This window comes from Hetaerina americana, unplaced genomic scaffold (genome assembly GCF_022747635.1).
Source record: "Hetaerina americana unplaced genomic scaffold, ioHetAmer1.1.p SCAF_12, whole genome shotgun sequence".
NCBI classification, from domain to species: Eukaryota; Metazoa; Arthropoda; class Insecta; order Odonata; family Calopterygidae; genus Hetaerina; species Hetaerina americana.
In genome coordinates this window covers 11,685,572-11,701,733 of record NW_027286292.1, presented here as the reverse complement: position 1 = coordinate 11,701,733, position 16,162 = coordinate 11,685,572, and the positions used below count along the sequence as shown (strand labels likewise).

General features: G+C 34.8%; 1 protein-coding gene across 4 annotated transcripts in view; it reads left to right on the top strand.

Annotated features, from left to right (window-relative positions):
* Nucleotides 1-15,276, top strand: part of LOC139685865 (uncharacterized) — a 48,267-nt gene extending 32,991 nt beyond the window's left edge. Inside the window, exons 2-5 of one of the 4 annotated variants that reach the window (XM_071582981.1) lie at nt 2,025-2,166; nt 2,471-2,613; nt 8,600-8,819; nt 15,040-15,276. In XM_071582981.1, coding sequence (XP_071439082.1) covers nt 2,163-2,166; nt 2,471-2,613; nt 8,600-8,819; nt 15,040-15,146 — 474 coding nt within the window. In that variant the 5' untranslated portion in view covers nt 2,025-2,162 and the 3' untranslated portion in view covers nt 15,147-15,276. Of the gene's footprint in view, nt 1-1,984; nt 2,167-2,470; nt 2,614-8,599; nt 8,820-15,039 lie in introns of all 4 variants that reach the window. The other 3 variants (XM_071582982.1, XM_071582980.1, XM_071582983.1) reach the window with 3 other exon arrangements.
* Nucleotides 15,277-16,162: the final 886 nt, after the last annotated feature.

Sequence of the window (16,162 nt, the reverse complement as noted above, 5' to 3'; positions counted from 1 at the left end):
CCCTTTGAGACCTTCCAGGGAGCCTACGAGGAGTGGGTGAAGCATTGGAAAATGCGCAAGCTGAAGTGCCCTGTTATAACACAAGTTTATTGCGAGTCTGATGAAATTAAAGCAATAGTGAAACTTCTGCATTTAGCAGCATTTAAGGTTACTTATACTTGCAAGGTACAGAAACTCAGCAAATCAGAGTGTAGTCAAATAAATAATGGACTACTAGCATGTTTTGGTGTCATTAAAAAATCTTCATCCTGCAACTCTACCAAGCCAAAAGTTCATTTAATGAAATTTGTTTCTGAGGAAATATAAATCTTAATAAAGTTAAAAAAACAATAATTATGTGGTTATTCAATGATTTTACTGCTAATATATTTTATTATTGATTTATTAATGTTCAGTGGTATTACCTTCATTATTTTCATTCTGAAAACAGTATGGCCAATTTATTTTTGAAGGAATTTAATGTATGGTTTCCTTTCTAAAAATATTGAAATTCTGTGCAACTATGAATTAAAAAGTGTCTCCTATCTAATGAATGACACTAAGTTGTCAGAAATGAATTTTTGATAAGTATTGATGTAGCATATGGCTGATGACAGGATTCACTTGTTTCATGAGTTTATATGACATTACTTTCTTTTTATACCCCAATAGTCTGTTCACTCCATCTATATCACTGCTTGGTATCAATGCAATTTCCTTTCCCACTCAAAATGTTGAAGATTATTTTCATGAAGTGGAAGGGGATGAAAGTTTTGGATATGTCTTCACTTTCACAAAAGCGAGAGTAGGTCCCACTAACCTTGAGACTAGTAACCCTCAACTGGCGCACTCGGTGACCAAGTGATTTCCAAACCAAGACTTACATGCCCCTCCCTTCCTTAAGAAATATCTGAGAAGGGAATTGCTTGTTGAATCATTCCTTTTCCAAGCCAAGGGGGTTTTCATTTGTTTTGTGTATAGCTTTCTTTTGTGTCTAATTGGGAGATCATGGAAGCAGGGTTGTAAAAATAATTATCAGCCTTCATCGGGCTTCATATTTGTTATCTTTTTATACCTTCAACTCACACATTTAATTAAACAACTGCTGTGAAGTTGGGGAAAGAAAAATATTTTATTTTAAAATGAAGAGAAGAATATTTCCTTCTAGATGCCCTGGACAAATTTCAGTTAATAAAAAGAAATAACAGCATTTTCACTACCATGCCGTAATTGTGCTCTAAACCTTCTTCTTCTATCTTTCACTTCTTGGTAAGGATCTTTTTGTATAAATTTAAAAATAAATGTTTAATGATAATAATTATGGAGTTAACAAAAAATCTTAAACTAAAATATATGTTCCAAAATTTTAATTAACTGAAAATACTGGATGGTACTACACAGAGTCACAACCATGCTCTCCACACCGTCACAAAATCCAATATTCTTGTCGACTCATATTACAGGCATTTTAGAGAAATTGATCCTTAGTCAAGAGTAAATATGTATGGAAATAACCACATTTCCACCCTCCTCTGGCTTATATTTTCACCCATTATTGGAAACAATTTTTATTATTGGCACTCAAAGTGAACCATGAAGGAACTTACAGAAACCAGGAAACAGAACCAGAGCTTGCAAAGGCACGTGGAATTCGTTTTCCATTCAAAAAATTACCTGTGGAAAAAAAATAAAGGGCTCTAAAGCAACCACATACCCATATTTTCCCATAGTTTTATATTATGAAGATATTTATGTACATTTTTATAATGATGTTGTTTACAAATGTGGTTACTTCCAATGCTATGAGTAGTTATATCTTTTTGTAGAATGGTCTCATTCTAATACCTTCAATCCTCTTGTTTTAAAACAGTATCACATTTACTCATATTAAAACTATTTGCACAAATTTTCATGAAGTAAGATAATTATCATGGAGAAGATTCACACCAACATAATGGAACAACCAGTGACTAAGTATTGTTGATATCAACATTTGGAAAATTAGGTCACCAAGACAGTGTAACAAATTTGAGGATATCCCCTAGGATTCCCATCAGGGACAGATGAGGAAATTCCCAAGTATGTCCTCAACAGTCTCAAGTATGGAACAACATACCCTTATGGTCCATAAGAGGAATGGGAGTGTTGGAATTATAGGCGAGAGGTCTTGCTGATCAACTCTAATGCGTGAGTTTCTATGACCTTTATTCCATGCCTGTTATTCCCACTAAAAGCATGAATAGCCTTGTGACATTTGTCATGAAATGAATCTGCAGGATTGTTTCACTATACATAAATTATATTAGCAATGGTATCATGCATGCTTGAAAATTTAAGGGCACATAGAGGCTCTCAGTTATGCACCTATAATAATAGAAGGAAAAATATCATGAAATATCAGTGAGATGAGTTTACTAGGAGATCAATGAGCTTGCGAGCTTTTTTATGCAAAATATGAGGAATCATAGCTTTGATTTCATTCTTGTCCTAGGAATGAGACCACCTTTAAAAATCTATTGCCAGCAGAAACCCTTAGCTGTTAGCCTGAGAATGATGCAACAGCCACACTTGGAGCAGAGATCTTCTCACTTAGTCACTAAGTCACTTAGTGAGGGAAACATTGGTGCAAAATGGGTGAGCATTTTACCAATTTAGACAAATATTTTTGTGTGCCCGTGGGATATTGGCCCAGAAAATGTCTTTTTTTAAGGTTTTATTCTGCCATATTATTAAGAAGTTCATTTAGAACAAAAATGGTTGGTGTCACCTGGTGAATGCACAGTAAAACCTCATTATGCCGGATCCCACTAAATCGGACTGCTTTTTAATCCAAGAGTCCAGTCGTGTACTGTTGGTGGCTTATTTAGGGGCTACTATAAGCAGCACTGCTGTACTCTACCAAAATATACGTTTGGCTTACAAATTTCTACAACCATAATTTCCATTAATTATAATACTTCAATCATTGTTCCAGCTTTACATTAAAAATGTCAAATAATTATTACTGCATGAAATAGAATCCATATGTCCATCTAATGAACACGTTTTACAGACACAGCACATTTGAAATAGTGTATACTTTCCTTGCCTATTCATGAATAGCTACATACTTAGAAATGCAATGATTATGAGAGCTTGTGAAAGAAAAACTGAAGTCACTTAAAGACAGTAGCCACAGGTGATATGTGTATAAATGATCATGTTAAGTAGGTGACACTGAAATACAAGACCAAGCATCATGGCAAACTTTCCAAATACTTGATTGCAGAGAAATTCCATACAAAAAGTAGTAGGCTGTGGCTATAAAGGGGGCATATTATTTACGATAGAGTGACATCATGAGTACTGATAGTTATGCTGTTGAACCATTTATTGAATATTTGCAAGAACTGATGACTAAAGATGATTTACTGTAATTTAAGACATATATTTCAGATTAAATGGTTGAGTATTGAAGAAGAGCTTTGATAGAAAATATGCAAGCTTTACGTAGTGACTTTAAGGTTCCTGAATGAAAAATCTGTAAGGAAAGGGCGTTTATATTTCTGTGTACTAATGTTCATAGCCACAAGTTGAAGAGTATTGCCGAGGGATAATATGGACAACCTTGAACAATGAAGAGGATACTGAATGACCTCTTAAGACCTCTAGAAAGCTTTCTTCCAAAAAATAATACAGAAAATGCATGGTTAATTATAGTTAAAATTTTCGTCTGTTTCCAACATCATTTCATCCTTCACATTATGAAAGACCAAATCCATGCTCAGATAAGTTCTCAGGAAGAAATAAAATGCTTGTTAAAAAAACAGTTCCAAGTGAAAGTCCCAAATCATTCATTTCCAACAAAAGAATACATCAACAAAAATGCAAGTAAACCCTCTAACAGCAATAGTCATCAGTCAGTGACTAATTTACTCCTTTAACAATATTAACCTGTTAAAACTTCAGAGTCAAATGGGATACAAGTATCATCAACCAAATTGTGTTGCAACACAACAAAACATTAGCTGTAATATTATTAAATATTTTAGCAACAACAACCAATGAGATGAGTGAATACATTTCAACAGCAGATGATAAAATTTAAGTAAGCTGGAGAACAGGGTGGTATGTACAACTGTGATCATTACGAGAAAAAATTACAAATGAAAACTAGTACAACCCTTCAGAAGCAAAACACCCTTTTATATCAATAAAAACTTGATTAACTAGTTACATTAATAATTGAAAGATATTCTGTAAATGAGGTCATTCAATTAAGCACTCATATCTATCATTTATTTTAAGATACCAATGATTCATTATGAACTTTATGTTAGGATAAAATTAGTGATATGGTTTATTTAAATAGATTTTTCCAATTTTCCCTCCCTCGGACTAAAACCTTGATGTAATTGAAGAGACTGTGCATTCTGATTACCCCTATAGTTGTACTGATGGAAGTCATTATATTTACTTCTGGTAGGATTACCCATGCCAGATGAATTGAAATGGAGCAGCCAGACAAAAGGGGGTCTACACAGCATCTGTTCCTCAAAAAGATGGTTGCAAAGGCCTATGATCCCAGTGGAATGGCAATTTGGGTGTTGGAGTCATATTAAAAGGATAAGGCTAGGAAAACAATGGGAAGGCACATCAATAATTTATCCCAAGATTGTTATGATGAACACTACACTTGCAAAGGGTCCTGGGAACCAAGGACAGCCAAATTGGCCCTGTGTCATGCCCGGAAGTGGGAAAGGCGAGGCTTCCATTGTTTCATCTTACGGAATCCGGGCAGAGCAAAAGAGCAGCAGTACATAAGATAAAAGAGGGCCAAACTAGTTAGAATAGGGACTTAGAATTTTAGGGTGCAGCCGAGGATGATAAATTAGGAAATAATAGTGAGATATGGGCAGAAGAAACATAGATGTGTTTGTGGTGTGAGAGATGAGATGGAAGACCGTGGGGATTAGTGAAGCAAGAGTTTATAGGGTAATATAGCAGAGGGGATGAGAGCCTGCAAGTGGTGGCAATGATATTAAACAAATAAGTTGGAAGAAGTGCAGTAAACATGTTGAATAAATATGCTAATATTATGGAACAGCATGATTCATTACATTGTTTGCCAGAAGCGGATGCTGACACAGGCCAACATTTAGTGATGATGAAGTGTAGCACCCCATTTAAAAATATAAAACAGGGAATAAGGTTTAGAAAATGGAATTTGGAAGTGTTAATAGGAATTGAAAGAAATGTATATCAACAGGTTTTAGAAAAAATTTTGAGTGAGGACAGGAAGCTGGGTACTAAAAAGAAAAAACAGGAATATATCAAAAAAAGTTTTCAAAAGCCACAAATGGAAGTATAGGATAGGTTAATAGGAGAAGAACAAGGAAATGTGGATTACAGTTGAAAATTTTAGAAAGATATATGAGAAAATGGAATAGAAGCATCTAAATAAAGAGTTGAGTGAAAGGAAGCATCAAGATTTAAATAATAAACTGATGCAGTTAACAAATAGAGCAAAAGAAGTTCGGTGGAAAATGCAGTGCAATGATACACAAGGTCTACAGAGGAAGGGTGAAATCAGTGCACTGTACAAAGACATGAAAGCACTCTCATGAAGTAAAAAGGTGAAATCTGTTCACACAATTAAAGATTAGTCAAGAAAAATATTATTAAAAACAAGGGAGATTCAGGAGAGATGGGAGGAATATATAAAGGCACTATATGGTAATGACAGTAGGCCAGTAAAGTTTGACATAAAAAGAAAATATGATACAGATAGCTTAGGTCCAGGCTTACTCCTTGGCAAGATGCAAAGGACATTAAGGGAATAGAAATTAGATAAGGCAGTGGGGGGGGGGGGTAGACAACATTCCTGCAGAACTAATTTAAGGTTTAGGAAAAGGTTTAAGGATTAACTCATACATTCATGAGGGAGGAAATAGGATGGAAGATTTCATCAGATCAGTGTTAGTTCCTATTCCAAAAAAAGGGAACAGCAGCAAAATGTAAGGACTACAAAACAATTAGTTTTATTTCACACTCAGCCCGAATGATTCTCAGGATAACCAAAAAGAGAATGGAGAGCAAGGTTAATGATTGCATAGGGGATGATCAATTTGGGTTCAGGATGAAAGATGCACACAAGATGCCATAGTTGTAATGAGGACACTAATAAAAAGAAATATAGAATACAATCATGATTTTTTGTCTGTTTTGTAGATTTTGAAAAGGAGTTTGATAGAACAAATGGGGTAGAATTAATGAATGTATTGCAGAAAATAGGAGTAGATTGGAGTGAAAGTAGACATGGCCGCAACCTGTACATGTTCAACTTGCTCAGGTGCAAGTGGTAGATGGAAAGTCCGGATGGAGAGTGTAAGGAAAAGGAGTAAGAAAGGGGTGTCCATGATACAGCCAAAGGGTTGCAAGCATTGCTGAGGGCATTGGGAGCCCAGTGAGATAGCCATTTGATGAGAAATAATGTGAATAAAACATAGGATCACAGCTTTTAAGAAAGATAAAGGCTAATTAAATATTGAACCTGGAGTTCATAAACTAGACCAGGTGGAACAGTTTGTGTTTTCTGGATTAAACTGATAAAACAATAGGGTCATAAACTGAGGAAATATGTCCAGCAAATAAATATAAACAAGGAGAGAGGGAATTGAGGACAGGGAGATGGAGTAAGAATGTTATGAAAAAGTTCATCAAAACTTTTATATAAACCATGATTTTGTAGGGTATGAAAATATGGTAATTGAAGCAGGGTGATAAGCATAGATTGGAGACTTTTGGAATGTGGGATAAGGATGCAAAAGGTTAAGTGGGCCGAAGGGAAAAAAACAAGGAAGTCCTAGGTATGGTGGGGAAGAGGAAAGTAGTGATGGAAGAAATCCAGAGGAGGTAGGATAGATTGCTACGGAGCATTTTGATTGGCGACAGGATGTTGCAAAATGCAATAAAGGGAAGAACATTAGTTTGATAGCTTGTATCCATCCTAAACCCATTAAAAATCTGAATGTGATTTTCCTTCTATTTCTAATGTTTCATATTGAGTAGTTAGAAGGCAAACAATGGTGCCAAGGATTCAGGGGGAAAATATTCCATGGGGTTAATGGAGTCAAAAGCCTTGACAATGCAGATTTTGCCAAATCCAGACAACCCCAACCCTATACAGTCCGGTTAATCGAGAGTATGCTGTACGAGGGTGGTCCCAGAAGTACCCGACTAAACAAAGAAAACAAAAATTTTGGAAAAAATGTATTTATTTTTCAACATTATCTCCTTTCAGCTCTATACACTTTTCCCAGAGATGTTCAACAAGTTTGATACCCTTTTTATAGTAAGAACTGTCTTACTCCTCAAAATAGCTGTTAACTGCCGACATCACTTCTTCATGGATGGAAATTCTTTGACCACTGAGCCATTTTTTCAAGTTTACAAACAGAAAATAATCTGAGTGGGCTAAATCTGGCGAATAGGGTACATGAGGCAGCAATTCAAACTTTAATTCATGAGTTTTGTTCCTTGCAATAACAGATTTGTGAGCATGTGCATTGTCTTGGTGAAACAACCCTTTCTTCTAAGGCTAATGCGGCCGGTTTTGCTTGATTTCTTCACTCAAACAATACAAAACTCGTATAATACTCGCTGTTGATAGTTTTTCCATTTTCAAGATAGTCAATGAAAATTATCCCACGTGTATCCCAAAACACTGACGCCTAGACCTCAACTGCAGATGAAACAGTCTCCACCTTCTTTGGAGTCGGTTCTCCCTTTTGAATCCATTGTTTTGATTGTTCTTTTGTCTCGGGTATGAAGTAATGGACCCATGTTTCATCCATGGTTATGAAAGGGCACAAAATTTCTGCTTTGTTGCTGTGAAACATTGCTAAGCACTCAATTGAAGCATCTTTACGACACCGCTTTTGCTTGAATGTGAGCAAACGCGACACCCATCTTGCACACAGCTTTCTCATGTCCAAATTTTCAAATATATTTCAATAATATACGATGTATCGCACTTTTTGAAATGCCTACTATGTCTGCTAGCTCGCGCACTTTCAGTTGACAATCATTCAATATCTTTTGTGGATTTTCTTCACTGTTTCTGGCATCGTCACCTCATTTGGTCGAACAATGCGATGCTTGTCTTGACAGCTGGTATGGCCTCATTTAAACTCTGCTGCCCATTACTTTACTGTTGTAAACAAAGGAGCAGACTCTCCCAGAGTATAATCCAGTTCAGCTTTTATATTGGTTGGACTATGGCCTTTCAAATAAAAGTATTGTGTCACATAATGATGACCAATTTTCTCCATTTTCACAAATTCTCTGAAAACATACACTATTGATGGCTGCCAAACAAATACTAAAAATCGTAGCATCTTCCAACTTGAAACATATGCTTGAAAGATTGCATACTTTCTAATACAGTGATAATTTTTAAATGACTACCATTATCTCGAAATCAGGCAGGGTACTTATGGGACCACCCTCATAGAGCAATTCATGCATGACTACGTATGTCTGTAACTTTGTATGTATCAATTTGTAGTTTGCTTGTTACTTAGTGGTGCATCAGTATTCTGTAGGCATTAATTAACATATTCATCTTAATTTCTGTTAGCAGATGATGGGTGCAGAAGCTGCTGCTTATCAATACTCTATAGAAGAAGAACAAACTTTCATCAATTCACGAATGGAATGGGATAATTCTGGTCACATGGAGACTGCTTTGCCATTGCAGCATTATCAACCATCCACATTCACAAGTCCTGAGTGTGATTGCAGCTACAACTGGGACCTTGAATCCTTATGCTGTCCAAAACACCTGAGTGAAAGCCTTGGTAACTTAGTACATAATCATCATCTTAAATTAATTATTCCAAGAGTAGTCAGAAAGATTTTTTCCAACTATTTCATTTGCCCTGATTCTGTAGTTACTCAAGTCTCCAACCACTCCCTTCATTTCTTCCTTTTGAAGGCCACCTTGAATTCAATAATGGCAGATTAACGAGACACATTTGTAAATATTGCATTAAAGGCAAACCTTATTATTCATTAAGTATTTTCTGAGAAAGTTTGACTTTATCGTCAGAATTAGTAGTGAATTTTTATGGTTCAACATTTATAATACTAAACCATTTCCCTACATAAAAAATAAACTTATTTTCTTTTCTTCATTTGTTAATTTATAAAATATTTTTGGCATATCAAAAGTGCTATCACTACGGAATAAAAAAGTAGACTGGCATTGTTCATAAGGTTTTTTTTCAATATTTCTATGAAAATTCATCATTGAAGTCCTTAACTTCCTTGAAGCATTTGTTTTTTCTTGGTTGCTGCAATTTCTTAATATCAGTCACACAGACTGCATCATATATTGTAATCCATCAAAACAAGAACTTCTTTGTACAATATAATAATTTACAATGCTTATTTATTTTTGCCATGTCCTTCCTTCACGACTACAGTGATTGAAGTGATATATTTTATTAATTTTTCCATTTGGTCGTATAGAAAATATTATGCATAATAACAATACTAATAACAACAACCTCCATCCTGAAAACAAATTTGCTCAAGATCTTAACATCTTTGTGTTCATCATCAAGTAGCAGCAATTTACGCCCCACCATTCCTCTATATAATGTAACCTTTGACAACAGGCCCCCTTCCCCTCCTATATTATCCTTTAATATGGATCTGTTAAATTTTCCTTAATTATTTCTTTGTGGAAATAAGAGGTGAGTGTTATATTTGGTAAGAGATCAAGGAACCATATATTTTTATCCTTGACATTTTTGCCAATGGAACTGTTTCTCATGTTGTTCACAAAGCAGAAAATTACTTAAACTTATGGGTGACAGTATTTGAAGCAAATTGGCATTGAAAAATTTTCATAAGCACTCAAAAAATGCCATCTTCTGTTATTTTTTGGAGAAATTTCCTTGGTACCCATGTTCTGAGTGATACCTCTGTGTCAGCAGGCTTATTTTCATTTGGCTACCATGTAGGACACTCCAAAACATTGTTTTAAAAATATACATCCTCTTTGAAAAAGTATTTTGATTAAAAATTCTGCAAACGGCAGATTAATCATCACTATATATAAATATCATTGTGTATTGGTTTGACAAAGCTCTGCAATCCATTCTCTTTTCTTTTCACATGTTTTGTTCTTCTCTCCACCATATTTTATTGCCTATTTGATTTTGTCTGAGGTCTTCTTCTCCAGTTATTTTAAATCAACTTTTCCCTGAACAACTGTCCTCATCAGCCCATGGCTCTCAAAATGGATCTAATAATGCTATACCTTATTCTCTTCATAGTTTTCATTACTTATATCTTCTCTTAGTAAAATTTATTTGTTAATTATTTGATCTTCATATTCAATCTTTTCTTATAATATCAACTTCCCAGTTCCTAATATTTTTATACTCTGTTGCAGTTATTGTTACTACCTACATTTCATAGTACCCTCCCATGGACTACAACCTTGATGTGGTGTAGGGCTTGAGTGCTCCAGTGACCCCTAGAGCTGTGTTGGTGGGAGTAATGACATTTGCTCCTGGTGGGGTCACCTACGCCAGATATAATAACATAGTAACTTGATAACTTCAGAAATGCATTGTTTCTTTATTTCAAGGGTAATATTTCTGCCTGGAATTAGATCTTTCTGCTACCCCAGATGGCTAAATTCTTTCACTAACTCTATCCTTTGATTTCTCATTTATATTTGTCAGCAGTCAGCCATAATCTGGTTTTGTTTTTATTTTCAGGTAGAAAATTTTTATCTCATTTTCCCAACCAACTGATGTCTTCCTCTGGTCCTGTTTTCCCTCTCTGCTATGACCAATACATCATCTGCAAAGTTATTATGATAATTTGGTTTACCATCGTTTCACACTCTTGCAGCATTTAATTGATTTCATTTACTACCCTCTCTGTGGAGACACTGAAGCAAGTAGGTAAGAGTGCATATCCTTATCCCATATCCTGCCTTTGTTCTTGCTTCTTTTCTGATGGAGTCAGATTTAATTACAGCTGCATAGCCTCTTGTGTAAGTAATGAATTAGGCACTCTTGTGTCCCTCAGAATTGAAAGAATTCTCTATCAGTTGATAGTTTTGTAAGAATTTTGTTATCTACAGGTATGACTGTAATGAACATCTGTCAGTCCTTAGTCTTGGCGCTGTCTGGGTCTTTGGCTTCCCAAGGACCATACTAGCTTCTTGTGCCCTTCACTTGTTTTAAGCTGGTGAGCTGATCTCAATCTATGAAATACTCTTCTTTTCAATCAATTATTTATTTTAGTATCCTGCAAGCCACTGTTAGGGTGAGTGGCAGTGGGTGAATACACATCAGAATACTTTTGACCCGAATATGACCCTACCGCAGTGGGACAATGCTATTCTGATTCCTTATCATTCGTGGAAAAAATTATATCTTAAATCTATTTGTTCTACGCTTGATCTCTCTAATTTTATTGACATGACCTCTCCTACCTCTGTATAACGGGGTAAATAAAAAATTTTCAACATCACTTCTAAAGAGATGCCTTTCCAATATATGCAAGATATTAATCTGTAATTTAACTTTTGCTTTGTGAGTGATTCCTATCCTAGCTGCTCTAATATTTTGGATACGCGACTAAGTTTATCATAACAGCATTTTAAAAATCTAGCTCCTCTACACTGCATGCAAGCCAATACGGCAATCAATCCAACTTCGTGAGGATCCCATATACTAGCAGCATATTCTAAATGAAGCCTAACCAACAACAGATAAAATTTCTCTTTTCATTACATTTACCAAGTAATCTTCTAATAAATCCTAATTTTTTGTTAGCTTGTCCACATATTCCTCATATGTGTTTCCCAGGAGATAACGTGAGTGAGGGTAATGCCTAGGTGTTTAATTGAGCCTACACATTCCATTCGGTGTTCCTAATGCAGTAGGCATTTGGGAGGGTATTGCTCTTTTTCCAAAAATTCACCACTACACACTTTTTTAAGTTAAGTTCTAATTGCCAAGTGTCACACTGCTGCTGTACAGCATTAAGGTCATCTGACAAAGCTGCTGTGTACTCAGGATCATGGATATCACGGTAAACCACTGCAGTGTCGGCAAATAAATGTATCATACTGGTGACTACAGAGTGAATGTCATTAAAGTAAAGTGGGAATAAAAGAGGTACGAAAACACTTCCCTGGGGAACACCTGAAGTAACTTCTACTGCATTTGAGCTAACTCCATCTATGACTACTCTTTGAACCTGACTATTCAAAAAGTAAAGTCTTTAATCCTTTAATTAAGATATGTTTATCTATGCCTATTCTATACATCAATTTTTGTCATCAGGCCTATCATTCAAAAGTTTTCACATTTTTCTTCCCTGTTCCCTTTGGAGATGGGAATGATTATGCTATTCTGTAATTCTATAGCTTTTTCCATTTCTAAATAAGTGGTAGCCGGCAACCTACTGCTAGGGTGTGTGGCAGGGGGTGGTTTAACAACAGGCAATTATTTAAAGGAACATAAATATTGGTGTGCACACATTAGAAGAATATGTAGGTTATCCTTGTTACCCTTACTACCACTAGAACAAGTTAATCTTCATCGGATGTTTCGGGGAAATGTCATGGAAAAGTAAGAGAGAGGTTGATGAAGTTTTCTCTGGTCTTCCATTGGGTCAGGGGTTCCATGTTGGCCGATGTTTTGACACTTGACTTGTGCATCGTCCTCAGGGCAGATGAGCCTCCATGTCTTGCTGCCCCATCTCTCCAATGTGCCTGCGGAGACGACTATATTGGAGAGATGGGGTGGACCATTGAGACCAGGTTAAAGGAACACCAGCAACACCTACAGCTGGGGCAGTAGGAGATATCAGCCATCGCTGAACACTGTGTTGGGATTGATCACTCCATTAAAGTCAATGGGATAGGTTATTTGCCCGCTCCAGTGGTTACTGGGACCGTATCATTAAAGGCCATTGAAATACGATTGATGAGTTGTAATTTCAATATAGATTCTGGCTATTCCCTCTGCAACATGTGGAAAACGGTGCTGAGGAAGATTAGAGAAGGAAGAACAAAACAGCACCATGGCAACTCCGTGAAAAGAAGACTCCTCCACCCCAGACCAATCATGAGTCACCTGGCCAATGTGGTCGTGTATATAAGATAGCCAAAATGCAGAGTTGGCTCTTATTTGCCCAGAGGACAATGCATGAGTCGAGCATCAAAATGTCGACCAACATGGAGCCCCTGACCCGGTGGAAGACCTGAGAAAACTTCATCAAACAGATATGCTGGGAAAGTACCAGATCTTCGCTTAGAGGGGTGTAATATTGCATTAGTTTGGATGCATTTAGAATATGTGGCAAGTATCTCGGATTCATGGGAGAAAATATGAATACAACATTTAGATAAGGTGCTGGAAAAATTCACTTAATCTACTTATTATTTAAGATTATGGTGTATATCATTATTCTACCTCCAATGCTGAAGTTTTTATAATCACAATCTCATTTGAAACAGGCTGTAAATGGTGCTCCATCTCCTATCTATTTTCAATGACAGTGGATTCACAGGATAGTTGAAAACTTGAAGGATAAAGAGCAAATTAAGATTGTCCTCTAATTAAATGAGTATTTTAGTAAATGAAGATGAAAATGCAAATAGCAGTCAACACTATCACAGGAGTTTTGATATCATCATTCAATGTATTTCAGAATAATTTTAAATACTAATCCTTTAACAACCATAGACTTACCAATGCAGATAATAAATTTAAATAGATCTGGAAATTAATAACAAATCCAAGAGTATACTCAATTTACAACAAGATCTTCAACTGCATGAATATAACAGAAATTCTATTCCAAATTACTCTTAAATGAACTCCATTCTGAATGATTTCTACCTATCCTATCAAAATCCCATGGTTTCCATCAATTAAGCTAATTATGTTCATATTCCTAACACATGAAATTCATTATATCTATTCCCCAGTTCAGCTATGGAAATGACCAGTATTATCAATAAATTTCCTAACAAATTTAGCCTTGGATTAGATGGCATTCCAAGGATAGTCATAAAAAGGCCATTTAATACAATTAAAGATCAGCTGCTTTTCTTTATTAATAAATCCCCAAGAATCGGAATTTTTCCAAGCCCTCTTAAATCAGCCAAAATATTGCCAATATACAAAGGTAAAGGTTGTAAAATGGCCATGAAGTCTAATAGACCAATATCCCTGTTGAATTTATTTTTGAAGTTTTCTATTGCCGCCTAGTATCATATCATGAAACACAATACAATCTCAGGAGATTCAGCAGGTGTAAGCACTCCCTAAAATTCCAGTGGCCAATTCCTGGGAGTTATCCTGCATAGAAACATGTCTTGGGAGGTACACATTCTCAAATTATGTGGAAAGCTAAGTTCCTTATAGTTTCTCATAAGAAATATTAGACATTCTGTAAATTTAAAAATACTTCTATCCATTTTATATGGTGAATTTTATCCTTGTTTCGCTTTATGTATCCTATTCTGGCGTTACTCTCCCCAAGTGGGCATAATTTTCAAAATTTAATAGGGTATTAAACATATTATGGCCAATTCTCCTGAAGTTTACACAGTGTATCACCAGGAGAATTGGCCATAATATGTTTAATACCCTATTAAATATATGCATATATATAAATATATATATATATATATATATGTATGTATGTATATATATATATGCATATATATATATATATATATATATATATATATATATATATATATATATATATATATATATATATATATATATGTATGTATGTATATATATATGTTTGTATATATGTATATATATATGTATGTATATATATATATGTATGTATGTATATATATATATATATATATATATATATATATATATATATATATATATATATATATATATATATATATATATATATATATATATATATATATGTATATATATATATGTATATATATATATATATATATATATATGTATATTTAATGTCATCTTGCATGCAAACATTTCTCAGTTACAGGTCCAGCTGCAATTACCATAGTCACTATACAAGGACCTGCAATGACCAACACCAGCCATTTTTTTGAACACACAATACTGCTCACGGGCCCAAAACAATGATCGGCTTAAGGCTAATCAATAAACTTTCCCATGGAATCAAACATGAAACAAAAGTACCTGTTTTCAAGAAAAAGCTGTTCAACCTATTAAAAAATAATATGTTCTGTTCTGTACATGAAATTCTGGTATTGTTGCCACACACCAATTCTTACTTAACCAAATAATATGTTAATAAAGTAGTATTGGCATGTATACATACGTATTTATACGTATATATTTTGTATTTTTTCTAACATTGTGCAATTTTTATCTGATGTGTCCAAAATTTGTGTATGTGTGAATATGCACCAGTCTCGGGACAAATAAATACATTAATATTATTATGTATGACAATGAAACAAATTGGGAACTTACATATGCAACAAATTCAACCTGAAAAAATTGAGCAGCACATCACTCCAGGGTGGAAAATGTTTATTCATAGTATCTAGAGTGAAACACCGAATTTTTTTTTTGGAAGACCAGAGACAATATATCAAGTTGAGGTAGATATAAAATTGAAATTAGGGGGATAAATATTTATAGTATAATGTTATAAAATTGAAATACCTCTCTGTATTTTTACAAAATAAAAATAATAAACTAAAATTTGTTAATGCATTCAGGTGCAGGAAATGTAAATAAAAGGGCTGACACTGAAAATTTTGAAAGCCTAATTTTTTGAAGTTTCCATAAGGTTTGTGTATACTCCTTGCAGAATTTCCTGTTTATTTTTAAAATACGTTTCTGTTTCTTTCAAGCTTTTTAAACCAGTATCTAAAGGAAATATCATGTAACTTAAGTCAACTAACAGCTGAGGTTTTATTTCAAAAACTGATCTCACCAGAAAAGCATGTTTTGATCGGTTCAGATCAATGACTGGTAACCATATAAATGACCACCTTAAAATTGTTCAAGAGACCTTGAATGTTGGCCCAATGGAAATAATATTAGTTCGGCATATTTTTGTCGGCCAATAATAGTGAAGTTGAAAGAGGCAAGGATTGAGGTGAGTGAAATATGGGTGATTGAGTATG